The sequence below is a fragment of the Varroa jacobsoni genome, unplaced genomic scaffold (genome assembly GCF_002532875.2).
Source record: "Varroa jacobsoni isolate VJ856 unplaced genomic scaffold, vjacob_1.0 scaffold_176, whole genome shotgun sequence".
NCBI classification, from domain to species: domain Eukaryota; kingdom Metazoa; phylum Arthropoda; class Arachnida; order Mesostigmata; family Varroidae; genus Varroa; species Varroa jacobsoni.
Window position 1 is genome coordinate 63,571 of NW_019213078.1, and position 24,749 is coordinate 88,319.

Genomic DNA, 24,749 nt, shown 5'->3' on the forward strand with positions numbered 1-24,749 from the left:
CTTCAAACAGGGTTAGGGTTCGGTGGGTCTGACCAACTGCGAATGCAGTTTCTTGGCCAGACGACAACTTATCATTAGCGAGGTAACAGCTCAAGGTGACGTACTTTACTAAGCAGACGTAATTTGAGTATACAAGGGGGTCGTTATCGTAACGTACCATCATGCTAGCCGAAAATGAGTGGGCACTGCCTACATTTGAGCAACACATGAAATGAATGAACAAGCCCCTGAGCGTTTCATTTAAAGCCACTGGGTCGTTACCAGACGTATAAGTTCTGATTAAGCGACGGCTAATTTTGACTCGACATCTCGGTTGTAAAAAAACTGACCTAAGTTATATAATAAAGGAATACGCTTTAAAACCAGAGGTAATTACTAAACAGGAGTGGACGTTTTGGTGCTTTGTCTCTTTGACCTTGATATTGTTTATAGCTGTTATACTTCTCGAATGTATACACCTTTATGAATCAACTCGAGAAAGAACAAAGACTAATAAAAAGTAAACGTTTTTTTGGAATAGTTTAAAGTTAATCGTTAACCATATATTAATCATAGTAATAGAATTTTACCGAAAAAGTTTATAGTAAGTAAATCGAGCACATGGCTTTGTTCGTTAACTTCTAAAAAATCAGGAATACTGGAAAAATCAATTCTGAACTACACATTCTATAACATTGTCCTTATTCTGCGTCAGCGTATTCACTCAACGGGTGAGGTTTGCGCGCCTGTAGCTCCGACGCTTGGGTGGCACTGAGACGTCAAAGGTCGTCCATGTGTGTGAGTCGGAAGAATATATATCGAATTATATTGTTTTGAACGAATAAAAAAAGCTTCGTTGTCGTCTCTCAGCGAAAAATAAAATTGCACTGGCTTCACCGTGCCATACGTCTTTGTCCGATTGCAAATTGCGCTCGAATAACAGCAGCAGGAGCATTTCCTATTCGACCTCTCTGTGCTGCTCAAGGGCCTATACGTCTATAAAAAAAGCTGTGCTACATTATATCATCTCGTTCTTTTTCCGCATGCAAATAGAAAAGTGAGCAAACTAGCTTGTGAGTGTGGATTTGGTCACGCTTTCAACCCAAAGATTCCATCGTTAAGTGGTTCTCATCTTGTCTCGATTTCCGCTCTAGTACGTGCCCGACACCTCGAAGAGGAAACGACCGGAATGAATCAGACCATCCGCGCGAGCTATTGATGTTAAATGACAAGTTCGGTTTTTTGTTTCCTCTGTAGGACCAACTGTCTAGGAATTAGTGGGGTAACGGCTTCTTGCAAATACCATTGCATTAATGGTGCATCAAAAAAATTGTCAACAAGTCACACCCCCAATAAATTGTCGCGGCACAACGTGTTGTAGATTGATAACTAGTAACTGGTTAATATTACTACGATGAAGATAAGCGTATCTATCTGCGCCATTTGTGTTCTTCAGTCAATAGTCAACATATTAAATTGAACTTTAGAACAAGTAGCCAAAAGAGAAAAGAACTTTAGATTAAAGTAACTCACGCATTACCCGGCATAGTTATTGCCAGCTCGGTACCGGCTATATACTACAGCGCGACAGTTCGCAACGGTAGAGAGCGCGATATTTCTATCAGATAAAACAGACACCCCTGGCTACAGACCTGTTAGCAGTAAGGCGTTGGATTAGTACAGCGTCCTTTTTACGAAACACCGTACTCAAGGAGGTATAAAAGAAAGATATTGACAGGGCGTACCTGGGGACTCGGTTTTACGATGATATTTCATATGGCGAAAACAAATGGAGAATAGGCCTAGACTCTGTGAGATTGATTGTTACGTCGATAAGTCATATTCACTTGTTAAGCTACCGAGTCTCCGAATTGTTTCCAAAATGTACATCGCTTTCGGCATCTTCTTGGAAAAGCTTGTACTGTCATATTTGTTTCGATGGTCGGCGCTTCCCAGTAACGTGTATCGTGGTGTCCGATAGGTAGAACATAATCGTACTCGTAGTAAAAGAGCTAGGGGCAGTCAGTGCTCAATGAGTAGTGAGAGTTCGTATGAGCTTTGTTTTTATTAAAAAGTATTTAGCACTTTATCACACAAATCGTTAGAAAAACTTAACACTGAAGCGCACCTATTAAAGCTACAAAATCCTATATCATAGCTGTAGTAACTTAAATAAAGGAACGTTTAAATAAACGCAGTAAATCACTTGGGCGTCAAATCGATTTCTATATAAACTAATCAATTTAGGAAGCCTAGTCTTTAATATTATTATAAGGAATCGAACAATATTGAATTAATATGTGCAGGAAAAACTCTGTCTTACAGTGCTTATAGGATTAATTATTTGAGGTAAGCCATATAAAGATTGGAAATCGTACCTTGTTGTCTACTTCCCGGCTTCTTGAACTTTCAAAAGCGTTCTTACTGTGGCCGCAAAGATGGTCTGGTGTTCCAGCTTTAGACTGCATGCAAATGATCACCCCTTTTGATGTCCTAAGTTTATTCGCGTGACCAGCTCTATAATTACATGAAGGAAGATCCTCGGAACACGTTGAAAAAAGGTGGAGTGAAAGAAAGATCTGCGAACGAAAACTAGCGCGGATGCGTAATCTATTGCAACAATGTATTGCTAGTCATCTAATCGGAGGAAGATGATTTGTTCGTTTTCAGATCACCCAAGCGAGGCCCGGATATGCTTAATAATCAAGGATCTCATTTGGTTTCTGGCGAGAAAGCCAACTCAGAAAGCATCAGATAGACAGGTCATTACTGGCGTCCGTTTCCTTTTCCATTTGCCTTCCAAGGATCATTTGCTTGGCATTGAACATACATTGCGCTCTCGGGTAAACGTTCAAGACAATATGATGAAGTGAGATATGAGCTTGTCCGATAGACAGATAACTGTACGAGATGGACGGGTTGAAACTGGCCTTTCTTTGACCGGCCTCATGTCTGCGGAAAGAAATCTCGGCGAAACAGGGTAGTGTTGAACGGATCAGTTTAACAGGACGACACTCGTAATCTCTCTGGGCAATAGCAATAGTTGCGCTCCTAGTGAAAAAGAAGTCAAGCCAAAAAATTCTATGTATATTTTTGGATCTATAGGCATATGTGGCTAGGAAATAATAAGGGGATTTGTAAATAATAATATAGATATATCCCGAAAGCCAGGCTAGCCTGCTTTTTAATTTTCAACGTTATGTTACACTTGGTTTAAAACAGAAGTTGATGGTAACAAGTACTGACATAAGTCAAAGACAGTTCTTCTGAAAACATGTAGTTAAAAGAAAAAGAAGGCCACTTTGACAGCCAAATAGTTACTCATAGATTACAATAAAAAATATCTCTTATGTAGAATTTGTTATATATAATGGGAATTTTCACTGTAAATTTTGACCTAATTGCCGAATTAAACCCTGGTTACATCTTATACATAGCTTTGCCGTCCAACTCGAATTTACGCATATTCCTTTATCAGGCTTACTAGCTAACCAAGGTGGCGTGCATTTACTGACGAACTCTGTCTATAATGCTTCCAGCACTATATTGATTGTTAGAGTGTCATCTGCTAAGAAGCAATACCAATATGTCACGCAGCTAAACAACTAACGGATAAGCTAACTGGAAACACCGCGCGAACATTCAAACAAGCAAGGAAACCATTTGCTTTTTCCGTCCAGCCGCAACTACTCATTAAAGGTCACTACTGAAACAAAATAACATTTATTTTGATGTTAGTGTTTCGTTATGTTTAAAGCGCTTAGTCCTTAAGCCAATACAAAATAGGTTTTTCGATACACAAAGCTATCAACTTTGCCTTTTTTTAGCTTTAAGCGTCTGCACCTTAACCGGTTGTATGAGGTGGTCGTAGCAAACGGCTTCGGTCAATTTTGTGTTTGTATTCAGTTAGATATACTATCTAAATGATCTCGATGCTTATGAAGGTTGAGAAATTTGAAACAGAAACACTTCAAAAATGGACTAAAAGCAAAGGTAACGTCGGGTCGAATTTGGGTAGAAAAACGATAAAATCCATTCTTAGTCGATTTTGTATTATATAATATATTTTTCCTGAATTCTTTTGGTTTTCTTGGTAATCTGACAACATATTGTAGAAAACACTCCAGAAGCTCGCTAGGAAGACGATAAACAGAGATTCTCGTGCGAGAAGGTTCAAGTTCGTTCGACTACATGCTACCAGCAAAACAAAGACAAAAGAATTTGCTAGGTTTATTGTTTAAATATAATAGGTTTAATCAATTAAGAAAAAGCTTCTATAAGCGAATGAAAACAACGAATAATAGGAAATTTACACGGGATGCTATGAAAAAGAACAAACTCCTATTTTATGCCACTTGATTTAAAGTAGAACGTATTTGACGACCCAAAAATAACTAATCTCAGACATGATCAGTCAGGTAAAGTGACAACAAAAAAAACATGTTATTTCTAGAAAGCGACTGTTAACGGACCGCAGCGGAATGAAGAAGTTGCGCAACACTAAGTGAGGTAGGAGTGAAGATGCAGCATAATATTATGCCGTCATAAAGAGGCCTGCTGTTAAAAAAGAAACAGCTTACAGTGATAAACAAGTATTTCCAGAACTCAGAAGTCGAGTCTACAATGTAGGTTTCATAAAATCACTACAAGATGCAGTAACCAACGAGCACAGATACGGTATATTAATGATTTTTTCACGCACGTACATGCTATGTGCTATATACAAACCAGGTCGTATGATGTACATTATGCCCATTCTCTATATAAAGATCCTGTTAAAAGTAGGTTTACAGAGCGGATAACTAACCACTGCAAGCCATAAATTCAATTTTTAAAGTCAATTTTCAAAATTTGCCCATTTCGTCGTCATACGCGTCTATTCCACACCGTCCGATCACTGGGTCTGACGGGATTCTCTAGTGTTCCGTTGTTGCCCGGTCCTAAATCGTCAGCTGCCTTATTCATCGCTACCAAGCCGCCGTATCGGTGACGTGTTTGACAGCTACCTCGCCCCGTCTTTCGAGGTGGTCAATAAGATGGCGGAAGCCCTGCACCAGTTCCATGCCAGATGGGATGATGAATTCGTTAGGCAAAATGAAACCAAATTGGCCTTTGTCCCTAAGCTCTATAACCATTGCATACTTGACCTTAGCTGAGTCGTGTACCCAGTCGATGGCAGCACCAGACGTGTGATCTGTAAACCGACAAAAAGCACAATAACTAATCGAAATCGTAATCGATAACAACATGTGGTAAACATAAAAGTGTGCTCATTCACACGTAAAATCGCCTATGCAATGACTATGAACGATTTAAGCTACATAGAACTAATATAGTCAATGCCATTGTTTCAAGTTGAACCTACTGTAAAAGAACATCGCCAGACTAAACCAACTTCTCCCACATGAACATAGAGTATACTTAATCTTCGTAGCGATTTTTTTTCTATTCCAAAACAAGATCAAAATCCTGTATATTAACTACTATATAAAAGAAAATATTACATGTATATGGCGTATGTAATGATCAAGGCGTAAATATACTTTTTGAGTGAACAGTGATTGGAACTTTTTCCGGCCGAAACGCAAAGGCTTGAAAGTTATCCGCAGCTTATCTGAATGCCAATGCCCAATTGTTTCTTTTCGAATTCGGATCTCAATTAGTGAAGTTGCCGTTTGAAACGTCTGAGTGAAAAGTAAGGTATAGGCAGTGAATGGCGGTATAGAATTTACCCATAAACTCTATACATTTTTAATGGAGATATGCATCCGAATGACAGTTCGGTAAGTGTATTACGGAAGAAGTAAGCCATGGACATCACAAGAACTGTCGAGCAGACGCTCCCCAGGGATAATTCAGTGGCGGCACCTGGTGAGAATTGCGTACGAATGCAGGGGAAACGCAATTGGCTCAAATAAGCGTGAGGTAGTCTAGTTTCGTGACGTAGCATTGTCATACTTTTTGCTGTTTTGGTACTTAGCCGTGTAAACCAATACTTAAGTAATTCCTTACTACATGTAGAGATGTTCTTTAGGCCACAAAAATTACTGAGAGGCTATCTTCGCGCATGAAAAGTATCCGAAATTGATCAAAAAGGCCATACTTGTAACCGGTTTCAGTAAGAGAGTAAAGAAGTACCGCAAGTAGACATAGTGGATCGGAAGTTGGACGATGCCTATAATCTTCCGTGAAGAAATTTGGCATCAAGATGATTCTTAACTTAGCCCTGGGGTATGTTTACTGTTGAGCATCCTTCTCGCTCATTTCTGTCACCCGAGACGCTTTATTATCATGGACCAAGTAACTACTGCTCTTATTTAAGCCATCTAGCATGGTCACTGTTGAATTTTAGATAGCAAAATCGAATTTCGTAATCATGCCTACGTCGCCGCAGCTGCGAACGCATGGAAGATCTTTTTACGGCCTGTTGGCTTTTGCTGGGAATATCTGTTTTAGTTGGTTGATTGTAAGAGGTACATACCAAGCAGATCTGATATAAAAATAGGCAGGACGGTAAGGTTATGGAGAGGAGGTTCAGTTATTCCTATGAATAGCAATATACGGATGCTTCCCACAGACCCTTTAGATAGTTTACGAAATGAGAATTTCTTAAGTGGTGCTATAAAAGAACTTTTTTAAAGTGCTTCATAAAGCTTTAGGGTGAGTCAAAGCGTTCGCAAAAGCTGCTTGCGGCCTTGTGCTATGGCAATTATCATAATTCTTTCGTACCAGGATTCAAGGCTTAAATCGCTAGAGGATCTGTGAAAAATAGGAAGGCATATTTCCCGTTTATAATATAATAAAATAATGATCCCTAGATAGGGATGTTCGATCAGGAAGTTAGATGCGTTTAGGTCTTTTATCTGTTCATATCTGCAAGCTGGTTTACTTATATGTTTCTCCGGTGACGAGTTCTAGAAATAGCAATAAATGCAACAATTATACTACAAAACCAAGAGCTTATTCAATCAGCGTACTATGCTGCCTTAAACTACGATATAGTTTAACGAATCAAGCCGTGCACATACTAAAACATACAAAACTAGAGGATCCTATGTACTAAGCCCCTTCGATCAAATACAGGCCGTTGGGGTTGTTCGATCAATAATTGTGGTCATGTTAACAACCATATTTTATTAAGATTACCATCATGGCCGACCAAATCGAGTTCAAGGAAATAACCTTATATTGAGCGATGTTTCTTTTTCTGTGTAACGAAACTTGGAATAAACGATATCGTACGCTCAATCACTCACTTAATGCCAACACATAACAAGTAAACGATTGATTGGAAAGTGGACAAAAATGAAATACGCGCCGCGCAACCTTTGTGGCGTGACCCACTGATGGACATTATCGAATACTAAAACAAATCGCACGTAAGATCGCAAAAACATCTAAACTCCGAGCAACAGAAAATACAGTGTAACTTCGGCCAAATAGAAAACAAGTGTCCATCTCTGTTTCAGATCATACATATGCACATCTATCCATTAAGCACACTGTTTTTCTTACGTGCATCGAACGTGCAGATACGACATCAATAATGATAATAATGGAAATTATTTATCATGTAGAGAAACTTGTTTTTCGGTCAACGCTAAACGAATTCGAAGTTCTACAAGAGTATCGGGCCGGTCCGACGTCACTGACGGCATCAAGTACGCGATCATTCATGTTCTAAAGGTTTCTCATATTTAAAATTTCCCTTCACAGCTAAATAGGCACATTTTTGCAAATAGCTATTTCTGAATCATATATGGCCGGCCGCAGTCGCGGTAGTAGTCGATTTTTCTCTACCATGCCACTAGTGGCCATACGATAGCTGTTATTTCGCAACGAATTTCCAATTGCGTAAGTAAATCATATTGGCCTTTATTTTACATATATAAAATACTTTTACGTTATAAAATTAACAAGAACATTTATGAAGGCTTGCTTAAAGGATTCCAACAACAGTCAGGTAGTCAAAAATCAATAATCGGAACCTTTATATAATAACATTTATAGAATGTGTTTAAGCTCGTATAGTCAAAAATACATACGCATAGATAGGATCATGTGCGAAGAAATCGTTTGAGAATTAAGGTCCAGAAGTCACTGAAGCTTAATGTTGACACATACTAGCTTGTTCAGAACTATTTCGTGAATTGGATAATATTTATGTAAGTATAAGCAGACCAGATGTGACGAACTCGACATTAAATCCTCCGGTATTTATGACTTTAAGCTGATTGAGCATGATCCGGGAATAATGAGATTAGACGAGAAGTATATATATATATATACATGAGAGAGAGCGAGAGAGAGTAAGGACAAAGCTCAACAGCGGCTTATATAACTTCAGTAATCTTCGAGAAACGCCAGCCTTATATACCCTTCACGAGGTGGCGTAACGAAGGACAGAAGGGTCATATGATAATGCATTTTTCGACTAAACTTGGAACCGATCTGGTCTGAGTGTGAAGCTGCGTGTAAATGTAGGGCACTTCGTGAAGCAATGATTTGGTGTAAAGAAACGAAAAGAAAAATTATTTCAATACCCAGACGCTGACATATTTTCTTAGTTGAACATCACAAAATAGCAAAACTATTGCCAGTTGGTTATATTCTGCTTTATTGTCTGTAAAATATATTGCTCCACCCAAATTCATAGCACGCTTCCATATAATAAAAGTAGTTAATATAGGTTAATATTTCGACATTTATTATGTAAAAACAATTTGGCTTTTTCTAAAAAACATATTTTCAGCATTACATACGACAGGAAAAATCAACTAAGTATTTCATAGGTTTTTGGTTCCACTGACGTAAAGAAATACTTAACTATTCTATACAATTCTGTACATTGAAATTGGGTCCAAAAAAAAATGATGTGCTTCTAATTACAGCTCCTTTCAGTCGCACATGAATCTAAGAGATGCATCAGCATAACACGCAAGGCATTATTGTCAGAGCTCACTCTATGTAGCCTCGTCTTGTTCTACAATATTGAAATAAACTTCAATTGCTCCAATCTTTTAGCCGATAAATGTGTTTCCGTTAAACCTAAAGGTATAACATAGGTACTGAGATGTAAATGAGCTAACTTCATCAATGTACACACTTACACATCGTGTTGGCTGCGGTTCCGTAACGGAAAGTGGCATTAAACTGTGTTTTAAGTCCGTCAACAAATGCCATCATCGCAGCTGCCTGTTCGTCGAAGGATTCTGGCTTTACTTTTGTGTACCCGTACGGTGACATGACAACCTGAGAAAATAGAAAAAAGTCAATATTTTTTTTGATAACGATGCATAAGCACAGCACCAGCTTTACACATTTATCGGCACCACGGAATAAAAACAAATCCCTTTCATAGTAGGATTTCAGCCCGTACGAAAGGCTGACGAACAGGGTCACGATAATAATTCCTCACGATAATATCAAAACGTAGATTTTCTTCAAAACGTTGATCAAAACGCAAAACATGCGACTGAGTCTCGGTGAGGGCGTTCCGAGAAGGACTAGACGCCTTATAGCGGTTATTTCCTATATTCCTTTCGAGATTATGGGAATTTCTGGTACAAGCACAGAAGTTGTCGTCAACGGAGATAGCAATTAGGTTCATGTTTCACTAAACGAGACAATGTATATGCATGCGTAGTTAAATATGGCCTTGTCTCTATCTGCATCGAAATGTCACGAACGAAAACAATACTTTGTGGCCTACTATAATGTTTTTAACCTTTAAATTTAACCGCACTTTTGGTTGGGCTCGATTTTTAGAAGTACAAAAAATGCATATACCGTATTAAAAGGAGATTATGAATGATGCCAATTAAGTTGTACTATTAAGTTTATCTTCCCTGCTTTTACTATGACGTTAACTTTGTGATTATTCCTAGCCAATATTATCTCAAGTAGGTTTCAGAGGCAAGACGCCTCTCGGTCTTGAAAGAGATAAGTTGCTCAGGAATACCTTCTCCAAATAGATACAATTTCAGCCCAGCGGACTTTCTTGCGGACACTATAAGTGTTTAATTTATTCATATTACTATAAACGATCACGACCTAAATCATTTGCGTAAGGCAATCTTGTATAAGTTGAGATTCGGCAAACGTTTGTTTCGCGTTTCTTCGTGTCCAATTGACTAAGACATATTTTCCAACTGTGCTGTGATATATTTTCTGCGACGATAAGAAAAATACGTGAACACCATTACGAGTTCTATCGATGTACCACCTGGGAATACGAGTGAACGTTCAAGTAAACGATCAGACGGTCTCTGAGACGTGTCACACCATTTCTCACAGCCTGTGACTCCTTCTCAGAGAAGGCTGATGTACCACCGTAATTCTCTGCGCACGGATTAGCACTTGAGCCTCGTTCTGTAAATAGCCACACAACAACAACAGGCTTATCTAAAATTCGGCAGAAGCAACCGCGCCAGATACGTATATGTGCATTATGTTTGCAAAATGTTCCTACTTTAATAGGATAACCAATCGTTACAAGGATCTGAAATAAATCTGGACTCTGTCTTCATTTTAAGCTTTAAACTAACGGCTAAAAAAATATGGTTCTACTATAGGTGTTTATAAGTCTTTTCACTTTTGCACAGTGACTCAGTAGTGAATATATCCAAAAAACAAATAAGCATTGACTTGAAAGTTAGCTTTACACGTTTGTTGGCCGATAGATAATAACCGGCCTTAACAATTTAGCCGGCGAGCTCCGATGAGGCACTCGGCGTGTCAGCTTTTTCATTTTAGACGAATCAAATTTTTAATGTACGTAAAAGTATTATAAACATGCCATAACTTATGGGGCTTTATTTTCTCTTTTATATGCAGTCTTTGATTAGTATTCCAATAAATGTTTAACCCTTGAAACTGGATGTAATCTCTGAGCTTTGAACTCTTTGGCCAGCAAGCTCACAACACGTTACTCAACGTGCAACACACTGACCAGATAAATCAAATTAACTGCTGAACTGTCCATCACCCCCCAACCCTAGAGGTTTTTAAGGAACATCTAGGCTCCTTGCTGTGACTAGCCTGGTTGGCATAGTACCACATCGTTATACATAATCATAGCAATAGGAACATAACGTCAAAATTCGACGTTTTCGTGGCACATTCGATGTTCTCATTGGATCAATTGTGATACTTAAAGGGCACCAGAAGCTATAGCTGAACGACTCGGAAGATGATTTCGACAGTTGTATAAAAGTATATGAGAAAAAAACTCCTGCAAAAGTAGTTCACTTGAATAAAGAAAAAGTTTCTGCTCATTATTTTTCACGGTTGCAAGCTTTAAGCAGGAGTTCTTTCATGCCACAAGTAATAACTGGAACTTGGAGCATCTGCGATGCTCTTGAGTCTGTACTTACTGCCAAATTGAACTCCGAAGTTTCGATTGGGGTCAACACCTCGACAGAAGCGAGTGAAGCGCATTGTTTTCCTCCTGTTTTTCCTCCATAGTCGATTCTAAAGAAAGAAGTGACACACATCGTATTGACCTAACTCTGTATTGTCATATAACTGCTTGGTTGAAAAGTGATTGATTATGGGCTATGAACTCGAAATGATTCCACTCTAGTGAGTGCAAATGACTCTGTCGAAGTTTCTACTTCTTACCGAATTCCAAGAATATTCATATCCATCAGGGTTGATCACAGGAAAGATGTACCAGTCGATCTTGTCGGTCATTCCTTCGGTGCTTGGCTTATCCGCTTGATCTTCGAGAAGTCGATGCGTCAGATACATAATGGTTGCGGGAGAGATCCATTCTCTGGCATGCATACCGCCATCGACGAAAATCGCTGGACGATCAGCCGAACCCGTTCCGATCTGTTTGGCCATTGAGGTCACGGTATTTCGTTTGAGTGTCGCAGCGAGATCAAACAGGTAACGGTCGACGTATGACAACTACTATCGATTCATTTTAACGTTAGCTATTCTGACATTCAGCTTTGTGTGTACTGGAAATCATCATCGATCTCTGGGTGGCCGATTCGGTAAACGGAGCAAGGTTAGGATGTGATTGAATACAGTTATGCCAAACCATTGTCTAATTAATATTTGATATGATCAAGCAGATCGGATTAGTTGCGGTATTAACTTAGTTTTTCGTTGTTTACTAAGCTTAAAACTGCAACTTTTTTTTACCTTCTTTGAAATGTTGACAACAATACAACAAGCAGATATAAGAACATACCTGAATTCTACCAGTGTTGCACATCTTCATTGCTAGAGTTTTTCCAGTAGAAAAACACGAGCTAGTAAATCGTCGAGATCGATATTTGATAGACCACAAACTTGTTTTAACAACAGAGAGAAACAGGGACAGCATACTGAATAGTGGGGTTAAAAATCTAATGCCCATAGAAACACGGCATTTTTTGCTACTCATAGGCCGACTAATATCTGTATAGAGATCCGCACGAAATCATCCTACGGATGCAGCTGATAACAGTCCGAGTCGCGACTTACCCGAATGCCTGTGATCAAACGCCCCTCTGATGTATCTCCCAAGACAAGCAATTTTGTATTATTAGAATGTTTCTGATGAAGCATTACAAGGGATTCATTGATCTGAAATATACAACCACAGGATCGCTTATAACCATAGTGCATCAAAGTTACACTTCGAAGTGTAGGACGTTGATTTCATCAATACGTGAAGATCTTCTGACTATTTGCCGATTTTCGACTAATTCCAATGTTTTAATGTACCATTTATCAGAAAAATAGACAATCTAACCAATTTCTGCTTGGCAGTATTTAAAGCAGAGTATCAGCTGCAATCGCCATTGTGCAAGTATGAATGATATTGTTAGAAGCCGGAACCAGCGTAGGCACAATGATTAAATCGTTCGAATTTAATATTGACGTATTGCTACCACAGACGGTGGTAATCAACAGAATGCCTGCACGGACCCCGGTAAATTTGCATTCAGGAAAACTGGCTACAGTTCCAAGTGCTACTCGCAGGACGAGTCGAAACTTCTTCAGAGTCCTTTTACGACTTATGCACTCCTGAGAAATCCGTAGAGTTCTATCAAACCGCGCACAATTTATCGAAATTTTAAACCATTACTTGTTCAACTCTCACACAGAGATTCATTTCTCTTCAACGGCGGACTACACGTTTGGCAATAGCGACTCTTAAGAAAAAAACAAACTGTGTTAAAGTGATCACATTTGATATCGTTACCATTAGTCGAATGAGCCATTAGATAACGATCTCATCTCGTTTTTGGATTGAAATGCTTCGTATGGCAAACTTCATACAAATAATTGAATTATTAAAACAATCGTGCTTCGATGAGACTCTCTGCCGGACAAGAGAAAACTAGGTGACTATCATTTTTATTATTTTTTCCGCTATATTCCAGCATTTGTAACCATCCAGACCAATACGCGGTCCATACTCGGCGCAATCTGCTCTATGCTTGAGCTGAAAACGTACCTCCTTTAGAGTGTGGTACATGCCGAGCTGAAAGGTCCCATCGCGAGCTCCCAATCCATCCTCATCTGCGATATTCTCCCTGGCTTCTTTATCGATCCATCTGAAAGTAGATTCAGCGTGCATGACGCATTTTGATGGGTTGAACGTTCCCTAATATCGAGGGGGCCGATATAAGAACATTGTTATATAAGGATATGAGGACACTTTCCGCTACTAACAAATGAACCCGCGAAATTTCAAAAAAATACATTTTTTGTGTGAACTAAATTGAGCGCGTTGAAAATATGTCGAATACGCCTGAGTTAGAAACATTTGATGTCCAAACATTTGTCAATTTGGAATCTTGTATCGTGAATGATAGTGTATTTTGAAATGATACTATGTTACAGTTTATTGCTTGTTAGCTTACTAAAAATATAACTGGTTACCAATCATCGCGATTTCATAAGTTTTTACGGTAACTAATGGAAGCATGTTTTTTTCTTGTATCTTCATATTGATCGATCATTCCTGCTCCCTGAATCCCTGATGTTGCTCCACTTGTAATTAATGAAAATTTATATTTACATTCTTTTTTGCGTGGTAAACTTACAAATTGAGATAGAGAAATGCTGTTATCAAAATAGATGTTTATACCTTTGATAGTATCCTTACTAAGACGGCTGTCTTACAACAACAGCAATTTTCGATCAACTAATCAGATTCGATTCAGCTCAAAGTGTCAGATCTGACCGGCCCATTGGGCTGCTCTCTAGGAGCGGAGACTATGGTCTGAAGGTTTATCGAAATGAATAGGTAGATACCTAAGCTAGTTAGGACATTGTCATGACGGCTGTTTACGATTAACAGCTCTTTCTGGGGTAAAGTGGATGGTACAATGACCGGGGTGCAGACGTTTCATTTTAACAATTCTTGTTGGATTAAATGCTAATTTTGTAACGCTTTTATAGCTGCTCCCCACAGAAAATAATGCTTGCTTTTAATTTCCTTATATCCGACAACATACGTGTATAGACTAGCTCCAGTATGATGACTGCAGTCAAACCCCGCAGAAAAAGCTGAGTGGCGAGTTTCACAACGATATATACACACCACAGTGAAATATAAACCGGTATAGTGTGCACCAATATAAGCCACCTGCGTTCTGGCAGCAAGAGGAACGAAGTAGCAGTAGCAGCGTCAATTGCATTGCGTGTCATTGCCAAGCAATAATCATGAGTCGTGCAAAAATCCTCAACCTCATAAAGATCTCGTCAGGGTCAGTTTGTATGTTCCGCCACGGGCCACGGAGACAACTGGCAACTTTAACGAGTACAACTTAAGATGGACTGAGGTCCTTATGGCAAGCGTTTTGCATTCGCAACCATATAGTACTCTTGACCTTCATTACGATACTAAAAGGGAATAGGTGTCTGTACGGCAGCGCACGACTAAGCTAGAGTATGAACAACGGGGTTGTTTAACATATCTTTCTTCAGAAAACGCTGACGGAACTCGAATAAGGACTTCTAGATGCCGTATAGGAAGCATACCCCCCCCCCCCCCCCCCCGTGAAAAGTGTGAAACGCATTCAAAATTGTGGGGTGTCATTCCAGATTTGGGTAAGACGACAAAGTTAGTCTGGACGTCCAACAGCCTTCGACTGAATATCTGTCAAACTCATTCACTTCGGGAAACTTTCCTAAAATAGAGATTTATAGAGCAGAGAACAATCGATCAATGAGAGTTTAGATCAATAATACATGAATGTGAATTTCCTATAGTTAATCTATTATTACTTCTTGATTTACAATCAAGGTTATGAAGCATTTCTTACAAACAAAATTAAAGTTTATTCTGCATATTATACTTACTTGATGCGTTTATCGTCACACTGATTGATGATTATCATACTTTTTTTTTTCTACTATGCTGTACAATGCTTGAGCAGTTTTAATGAATTTCATAATAACACGTAGTAACTTTGCAGTTTTAAAGGTCTTTATCCAACAACTTGTAACAAAAAGCATTTGTACCCTTAGGTTTTGATGAAAGCTGCAACTGCACACACGAATCTATGCGGGCATCGTATTTATGACCTCGTTCCTGTCTACCTCTATACTAGTCTAGTTGGAACGTTTAATGGCAAGCAAAATGGTAGTCCCCACGTTTTCTTCTTGTTACGAATTTGTTATATCAAAGATATGTCGTTGGTTTTTTTCAATGTTGGTTACCGTTTCAATCAACTTGTCATGGATACTGTGTGACCTACGTTTGTAAGTCGTTGGTTAGTGTTGAGAAGGTGATATTCGCAGAGCGTAACGTTTTAGTGATTGTCTTCAACGTGGCCGGTGCAATACGTATAGTGATCTCTTGTCCAGTCAGACGCGGTTCATCCCAGAAATCGACAGATCTCGATCCATCAGCCCGTTCCGACCACATCTGCCAGAGTGCGAGTAACTTCTGTAGCTGCTGTTCGGAACCGATCTTCATCCGAAGTAATCGATGGCTATAAATTGTGCCGCCACACACAGGTAGAAAACACATTCACTTTTACATTCGGTTTAATGGACTATGTTTGAGTCGTTAGGTGACTCTACATGATAACTTGACCGGCTTCTATTGTACTGACAACGAGCTGGGTGTAAAATCAGATTCCGTTAAATTTGTTATAATTGTCCTTTTTTTTTTCATATGAGACATCTGCTCTCACGCAGAGGAAATTTTCTAAAATTCTAGGACGCATTTAACAAAGCATAGAATTTGTAGGAAAATAAGAATTAATTTAAATGCAACAGGGAACGAAGTCTCTATAATATACATTTTGATCAGTAACAGAAGCGGTTGCAGGTCCGAGCAGAGAATGGACCTGTGCCTTGCTTCACGCTATCGGAGCACCTGATCGAAAACATGAACACAGGCATTAGCAGAAGCCAGATAAACATTATATGAGCCTTTTTTTGATAACTGTAATCATATTGCTTATTATATAAGGGCTAATAGTCTGAATGTTACTACGGAAGCGGGGCACAGATTTAGACTTACGTGTAGTATGTCAAAATTGCGGTATAAATCTTTTTGGTTAGAACCGGTAAAGCCTTACAAGTCCTAAGGAAAGCATGAGCGATAAGAGACCATGCAGTGATCTCTGTAAAAATGACCCTAATCCAAGACTATATTTCCTGCTTGAAACACGAAAAGATACAGACCGAAACATCGAGCGCCATACTCAAACAACGGTACGCTTAGGTTCTATAGAGTAGTTCTTAGATATCCAGCGTATATTGGAAGGCTGTATTCATATCCAGCAACGAAGATATTCTTTCGCATCGCCGCTTCTGGTCACTGAATCTTAATGCAGTATTTCTGACAAACTTCATCAACAATATTCGGCAAAGGACCCCAACGTGGCGAAAGAAAGCTACAAAGCTAAAGAAACTATATAAATGATAACAAATACGGGTTCAGTCATCGAAGAATGGATAGCCATGTCCAAGTTAACACTATTTGGGCATCGAACGTGGCCAGAAGCCATCTATTCGACATGGGAAGAAATGAGTTTCGCTAGGTATAACAACAACAGAGATTTTACGATGACGGCCAATTCATCTACGGCAACGGCACAGGAGGCTCAGTATTGGCACTGATTTATGCAGAAATACTACGCACGAGATATACATGATATATAAATGCGCTGTGTCAAGTTTGCGATGAAGATCTGCATCATAGTACTGAGATCTAACGCAGGACGCCAGCGTGAACAAACACCGTTAGCGCAACGGGGCCTGTCACATAGGACAAAGGTAATTGCCATCGGGATGGTACAACGGATTTCCTATCTAAATCATCCATTGATTTAAGGGCGCCGCTTGCTTGGGTGATGTGAAGCAAGGCTGCCTATATACAAAAAAGATATTTCTTATTATATTACACCAATACAAATTGGTACTTTCCTCTTTCAACGGAACAGTATTTAGGTAGGTATATAACGACGAAAAAATGAAAGACAATTTTCGAACTAATTGTTGGTTTAATTTCAAAATGAGATCAGCTCCGATATCGTTCTTCCCCTGCAAGTTCAGCGACTGAAGTCATTCTATTACGACATCTGTCTGACTCATTAACGGTGCTCCAGACGGAACGTTTATATAGTCTTATTTTTCGAATTCAATAGGTTCATCCGAATATTGTAGTCCGAAGATGTACATACAGCTATGATATTAACTACGGAACTTCATAGCTCTACGGAAATCAACATGTCCTCGACATTCAACCGCCCTTCCTTAATTACTTACCCACGGTATCGAACAACTTCGTTGCAAGGATCCTGCTCGCTTTGCAATACTACTTGCTCTGTTTCTACTATGCACTCTCTATCTTGATCACTCACAGCACATCGAGACCCCAAAGACTCGTGGTAGTCGTCGACCGCCAGGGCACCGAAACACAGTATCGTCAGCCCGAACGATGCCGCAGACACTGCCCGCATCTTGGCCAGATCCCAGTGCAATCCGACGAACACCAACTGTAAAATTCAGTCACTCTATAGGCGTCGCCGTATAGTATAAAGTCGAGTAGAAATTATGTTTGGAGCCAGTTATTACTAATTTCTAACGCATCATCGATCGACAGAGCGAAAAGGGGATTCCTAGCAAGCTTTGAGCTTCGTTTGTATTTCTTGCTGTTTGTCATCTTCCAACGGGATTTTCTGCTTCTTGTTCGGCCTTTCCCTCGCTATGGCAAACGCACCGTGGCTGATAGCCCTAACAGGAAAGACCGCTTTCAGTTTTCGTTCGACGGCTCCAATCTTCCTCATATTACATCAATTTACTACTGCTACTTCTGCACAGTCTCGCTACGGGCTTAACAACACGTTCGGCCAACTTGCTCATCGGCCAAAGAGCGCACAAGCGGTCGTGCAAGCTCGCTGTGTCGCGACCCATGGTTTCTCACTGGCAAAACGTTCCCACTTGTCACGTGTCTTCCTCGCCCAGGTCCACCCTGGGTAAGCATCATGATCCTCTCTTCCTGCTGCTGCTGCTGCTGCTGCTTTCGCCGTTGCTGTTATCTCGTCCGTTACGTTATGATGTCGCGCCATAGATACTTGTTTCTTCAAGACTGGCAGAATTGTCTTCACGATAGCACGTGAATCCAACGTCGCTACGACTGATGCTAATGCCAGCGGCTTCTTCTATGTCCCTTCTGCATCTAAAGATTGGATCAGCGCTGTCGCCTCTGCTACAAAAGTCGTCTCACTGTTTTCTACGCGTTTTCATCTTATTCGTTCAAGTTCGTAATAGCTTTCAATGAAGTCGACTACCAGCATCCATTAGATACAACAACTGTAGCAGCGTACAGTCAAACGTAGGCGACGCTAACATGGGAAATTGGAAAAAAAATGTGTTAATACGCAAATGAAATCGAACAAAAAAAACATAAAATCTCGTAACGGAGTTTAAAAAAAGAAACAAATTTGTGTCGTTTTTTTAGTAGTTTGGGTTATTTCGAAATTTTAGCGCGGTTAATTATGACAAAGCAGAAGAAGGATGGGGAAAGCTAGGTGGACAGAAAAATGGACGACACATTAAGGCTTATAAAAGCAGTGCACTTCCTGGAAGATAGCGAAATTTGAGTTTTCCTATTGTGACAACACCTAAATGCTTCGAGCTTTCACCTTCGGTTTTAGGTGAGTATTGCTAAACACAACTGGCCCCTTCCGGTACAAAACGAAGTGTCTATGTTTAATTGAAGACATCTAACGAATGTATAGATGATTCAGGGGGGCAAAACATGCCAACATTAGCATCTGATGAAGGATACACAGCTTACTAATTAAATAAAAGACAAATTATCTCGCATGTTTTCAGATTTCTTTGCCCCTAGCTAGTACGATAGCCTTAAATATTGTACGTTCGGTTCGTCTGTTTAATTATCTACGCAACCTTGTGGCTTAGATCTCATAGTTTTCTGTGATAAAAGCTAAGATGACATCTCCCAAACGTATACAGAGTTTTTCATTTTTGGATCTTCAATTCTAGTAGTACCGGTGTTACGATCAGTTCATTTTATCCGATGTAGCCTGAATGGTTTTAAAAAATAAAAAAAAAAAAACAATGAAAACACACGAATATCTATCTAAATCCGATTTAGCATTTATTTGACCATAGGTCCATGTTTTTTGCGGCTATTAGCTGTTCCTATGGCAGCCATTCTGCTTGTTCACAATCATCATGTGTAAACAATATACTTGTTAAGTTTCGTTGAAACAAAAGTATAAGGCGTGCCTACCAGGTATAATTTTTATTTAGAGAACAATGGTTTTATAAATGACTGACTGGTTCTATCATATATAAGTACGTGTTAAAGAAAACTCCAGGCCGGCGGGCGGAATTCAAAGTAACCATAATCTTAGCAATTTATTTCGCTTTTAATAGCCCATACATCAGTAGCTCATAGGAATGGTGAATAACATGTTTTTATTTCCTACATAGTATTCATTCATTATTTAGACGGATAACTTGCTCTTATCGAGTAATCAATAACGCCTTGGGCAGGCAGGCAGGCAGCTGTGTAACACCGCGGTGATCGCTTGGTCGAACTTCAGACGCTCTCAGATCAGTCGTGACGAGTCAAGGATTGATCTTTTTCATTAAAACGGCTCCGTAATAGCTTTACGCTGTTACTTTTCGATTGTAAATGTTGAAAAATACAGTTCCTGAAAATGCCGAAGAGCATTCAATAATCATCCATAACCGACTAATGGAAGAATAACGGAAGAGTATGAGAAGGTTATTTGGACAAAGCTCGCTTGCAGCCAGCTATAGTCGCCCTAATGACAACGTTCTATGCATGAAGGAGACGATATTGTTTATTATCAGACAAATCCTATTGAGATTACCGGCAATCGCAAGCAGAGGGATAAGCCAAAATGAATTGACGTTTCCGAACATTTCAACGGAGTCCAGCTGATCGTCTGGCGATTCCTCTCGTTCATAGAGTCGGCTCAAAATAATCGACAGGAGAGATTCAAGGGAAAATACGCTGTCACACAGTTGCTCTGAAATACGAAAGTTAACAAAAGTCATTTGGTTTAAAAGGTGATGTAGTGAGTTCGAAGTTTTCGGGACCTGTTTTTTTCGGCTTAGTTCATTTGTTATTGACTATATAGACTACAGAAAGCATGCAATCGTAACCTCTGCATTTTCACTACCGAAATTCTTGCAGTACACCTCTATTTACTGATCCTAGCTCCCTAGTCTTTTTTTCCAATCTTACAGTTGTTGGTAGTACGATATATATATATATATATATATATATATATATACATGTAGAGCTGTATAGATGCCACAGGACTCGCGAAGTTATAGAAAGCACTAACACCTACCTTGGAGCGCCGAACAGACAGTTATAAGCATCGGCGACTATACATTTGCTTTAGGGCGTTGTTCTGCCGATTCAATTGCATTCACACACTGATATAATTCCAAAAAAAAAATCAATTTTTAATTATAAGTCACAATTCGGGATAAGAATGAATCACTGAAAGCCCAAAGAAATCAAAGTAAGCGTCTCTATTTTTATCTTCCCTCGAATCACGCAGTAGCCATTTGTCTACTTCTTTACCTCATTCATTTCGTTGAGGTGAACACTTGTACTATTTACAGAAATACTAAGTATTAGCATAGGGGTACCTCGAGATTGGCCGCCTTTTACTAGAGTTTTCAACTCTTTGTTAAGCATGTGCACAAGAAGTCTTCTAGGGAATCTGTATAGGAGTTCGAAATTTCTTCCCCCGGTTCTTCAAACCAATAGGTTGCAGTGTTTCTCGTAGCAGAACCCTTACCAAGTACAAAGGATGTATAGCAAGGCGTCTACGCCGCTGTAGTTTCAAGACTAAACTCAAATTTGTAAATCATTTCTAAATCTTTTTTTCTAGCCAATCTAAAAATTTTTTCCCTAACTCACTACTGTTTGTCTGCGCAAAACCCGAATGCTAATATGAGAGTGAACGGTCTCAGACCTGAAATTGTGTAAATAATGCATTTTACGTACAAAAAAATGTCGCGAGATGTTGCACCGTTTTAAAAATGGCATCATTTCTTGCTGATCAACCGCTATAGATGACATTTGCTGAGAGAAACAGCCCTTCAACATTTTGGAATCACTGAGTCTTACAAGCAGTTAATTGAGGTATTTACTGGCAAATGGAAAAGCTACACTGGTTCATTATTGCTTCATGCGACATTTGAGTTCCGTAAAGCTCTGCTCACGCCGACCCTGGTCTGATTTCCGCACAGATCAGAGAGAGTAGATGCCGACACTTATCATTTAACGCTATGCCATGTATAACGAAAGGTGTTACGGCATACGGTCAGTTAAATGCACACTTGGGTGCCAGTCCAGTATAGTCGACTTTATTTCGTTGTAAAGGCAAACGTTTTACATAAAAATCGTGTCAGACGTGATGAAAACAATGGCTGAACTCAGGGGATTTGTCCTGTTCCATGTCTTCTATGAAAAAAAAATGATACGAAATCTGGATTCCACTGAACTTCTATTAATGACATTTACTTGTTGTATTCTAAAGTGGCTAGTGAAAATAAACAGCTGTTCTCTCCCCTACATCATGCGCAATGGGACATAGTTACTAAAGAAGTGTCAATATTTTTATGCCATAATATTGTACTAAAGACTATCCATGAGGTGTTCTCACGGAGGGAACAATGCGGACAGAAGGTGATTATTTACGTTCATTCTTGATTTTTCTATATAGCTAAAATAAACTTGCTTGACCCACATACAACACTGATGGTAACGTGTGATCCACGTTTCAGCCTGGAACAGATCGATGGGTCATATAGACAAGAATAAAAGTGGCATGCAAGAAGATGAATCGCAAAAAAAAATTATTAAGTTCGATTCAAGAACGCCACAGGAAGCTTAAGATCAATCCATTATATATCTATTATATGTATCCGCTAAACCGGAACTATTGGTGTTGCACCTGTCGAAAAGCACAAATTGCTCCAGAATACTGTAGGTAGGCTGGGAAAGATGTCTCCAGACGGAACGGGGACCACACATACCTGTTATTAGCCTGGCTGTCCTAGTACCAGGACGTGGGTATCTTGTCGACCGGAGTCGCCTTTCCGTTGGCTAACGTCTTAGAGAGTGTCCTCTCGATTTCGGCAGAGCCTTCGCAGTCGGCGTCTACAATGGAACGGTAAAGCGAACATTCATTCCAGTCCACATTAGTGGTGTGATACCGGTGAAATGTTGAGAAATCGACAAATGTTATGGATGATATCTTTGATGTTGTTGCCATAGTGGTGTCTGCTATTTAAATTCAAGTAAGCACCTCACCTATGACAAGCATATAAAAATTTAGATTGTTATGAGACTAACTGAACGATGCCTAAAAGGTAATTTTTAGCATCACAAAAATGACTGTAATCGTCTGACATAGCGGTGAAAAATGTCAAGTAACATGCTTAAAATTGTTTGTCGGATAGTGCTCAGAGCTAACGCAATATGTTTAAGGCAAAACTATAAGAGAAAAGCTCAAAAACGATTACATTATAACGGCTATTGCTTCATTATCGATGCAAGGTTCTCGCATGGGCGAAGCGTTTTACTCGAAATTTTCGATCCTAACTTCAGAGTAACGCACCTTCTACGAAGCGACTTGTACGACTACGACCACCGGAAACAGCTCATTTCATATACTTGAATTCAGTCTGAAGAACCTATGGTAGGCTCTTGAGCCTAGAACTTCTGACCAGAAGTGACCGCATAAAAGTTTGGGAAAAAGTTGGAGAACACACTTGTGTGGCTATAGTATACATATAACGATATGCAAGACGCATAACGACCCTCAGAAACAAGCCCACTCGTTCTAATGTCAAATCGAACGCCAATGCCTCAATGTATCCAGCCGATTACGCCTAAATCCAGTTCTTATATTGCAAAAAAAGCAACGGTTCAATCGCAAGTAATGGTTGTGTCCTATTATTTTTAGTTAGATCCCGCACGCAATATTTTTCAGGGTACTAATGTTGTATAATTAATTAAATCGAGTACATGCCTATAGTCAACGTTGGGGCGATTGACACGGACTGGCCAGACGAACGGGAACATATGTTTGCTTTTAACCCTCGAGCTCTAGAAACGAGAATTATGCCTCTCGTCCAATTGGGTTTCCATATATATATATTATAAAAATTCAATCTGCTAAGCATCTACATTCACTTTGCAAAGATGTATATGACCCTGCGAGAGTCTGTTTTGAATATTTACATTACGCAAACAGGGTAAGTATAAAAAACAAAAAGCAATTGTAGGGCAAGCTGCTGGTTAGGTGTTTACTGAATTTGACTAAAGACACTGATTTCCATTTAGAAATCGTACTTGGCATTCTGTGCTTATGATCCTGGTGTCCGGCTCACTCCATCGTTGGTGAAGTGTCTCGCACTCTCCTTATTGTGTGGTATTGAGGAAAATATTGAATAACCCTACAAAGACTTAATTTTCCGCATGAGTTGTTCCTATGCGTCTATAGATCCTGCTGCCAGAATAGACTGCGAGTTGGGCGGGCTTCGTTTGCTTAATTTGTTTTTATTGGTAGGAACAAGTGAACGGTGGCGGTTTTTGTAACTAGAATGTTCATATATTCATTCGTTTTGTGTCTAATGGCCCATGTTAATTTTAAATTAATACAAGAAGGAGAATTCTAGCTTACCTGTTACGAGCTCCTTGATTCTGTTCACGTCTTTGGCTGACAGGTACAACTCAAGCTTAACATTGCTACGGGGCGCATGTTTGGGAATTTTAGCCTGCTCAGAAAGAAAAGCGCCAAGTTAAATTTATCTGGGCGTATCTCCTTTAGGAAACACAATGCGAAACATAAAATGAAAACTGCTGAAACCCACCCATCTCAACAACCTAACACGTTCATAGTGAAAAAATATAGCTTAGATTTTATTTTTTTACGACTTTCTTCTATAATGGGTTAGGCTGGCTTAGAAGGCTGTAGCATCAATTTCTCAGTGTTCATTTGTAATGGGTGGAACAATATCTAAGTGGTGCTATTCAGCCGCGTAGATATAACAGCATACGAAGCTTTTGGCTGTCACCATTCTGCCTGTAGTCAGTGCGTTCTAAGGGTACTAAAACACTGTCAGAAAGGTTCTGTTTTTTTTTTGGCACAAACCCGATCTTTTGCCAAGCCCGTCATTTGCCTTATAGTGACTCCCCATCGAGACAAACTCACCCATCAGAGATTACCAAAATCGTTCATACCGCTTTCGAGATCATCGACATTAGATAGTATGCTATA

At 39.5% G+C, this 24,749-nt stretch overlaps 2 protein-coding genes across 3 annotated transcripts in view; both read right to left on the reverse strand.

Moving 5' to 3' along the window:
* Positions 1–4,635: 4,635 nt before the first annotated feature.
* LOC111271606 (carboxypeptidase B) lies at positions 4,636–18,854 on the reverse strand. The gene is made up of 9 exons (XM_022852536.2): positions 17,710–18,854; positions 15,687–15,923; positions 13,436–13,535; positions 12,457–12,558; positions 11,602–11,814; positions 11,355–11,451; positions 10,205–10,350; positions 9,090–9,231; positions 4,636–5,173 (listed from the first exon to the last, which is right to left on the reverse strand). Exons 1-9 carry the CDS (start codon positions 17,901–17,903, stop codon positions 4,947–4,949), a joined length of 1,458 nt encoding a protein of 485 aa, XP_022708271.1. The 5' UTR covers positions 17,904–18,854; the 3' UTR covers positions 4,636–4,946.
* A 950-nt stretch (positions 18,855–19,804) lies between these two features.
* LOC111271588 (uncharacterized) overlaps positions 19,805–24,749 on the reverse strand; it is a 7,423-nt gene continuing 2,478 nt past the window's right edge. The window contains exons 3-5 of one of the 2 annotated variants that reach the window (XM_022852487.2): positions 24,153–24,246; positions 20,313–20,471; positions 19,805–20,129 (exon numbers count right to left, since the gene is read on the reverse strand). In XM_022852487.2, the coding sequence (XP_022708222.1) occupies positions 20,086–20,129; positions 20,313–20,471; positions 24,153–24,246 (297 nt within the window). In that variant the 3' untranslated portion in view covers positions 19,805–20,085. Of the gene's footprint in view, positions 20,130–20,312; positions 20,472–22,500; positions 22,625–24,152; positions 24,247–24,749 lie in introns of those variants that run through there. The other variant, XM_022852496.2, reaches the window with a different exon arrangement.

Coding starts and splice junctions, on each gene's coding strand:
- LOC111271606 (XM_022852536.2), bottom strand. CDS start 17,903: ATGCGGGCAGTGTCTGCGGCATCGTTCGGGCTGACGATACTGTGTTTC. Junction 12,559..13,435: donor TGTACCACACTCTAAAGGAG/GTACGTTTTCAG, acceptor TGTATATTTCAG/ATCAATGAATCCCTTGTAAT. Junction 9,232..10,204: donor ACGTTCACTCGTATTCCCAG/GTGGTACATCGA, acceptor CTATTTTCTCAG/GTTGTCATGTCACCGTACGG.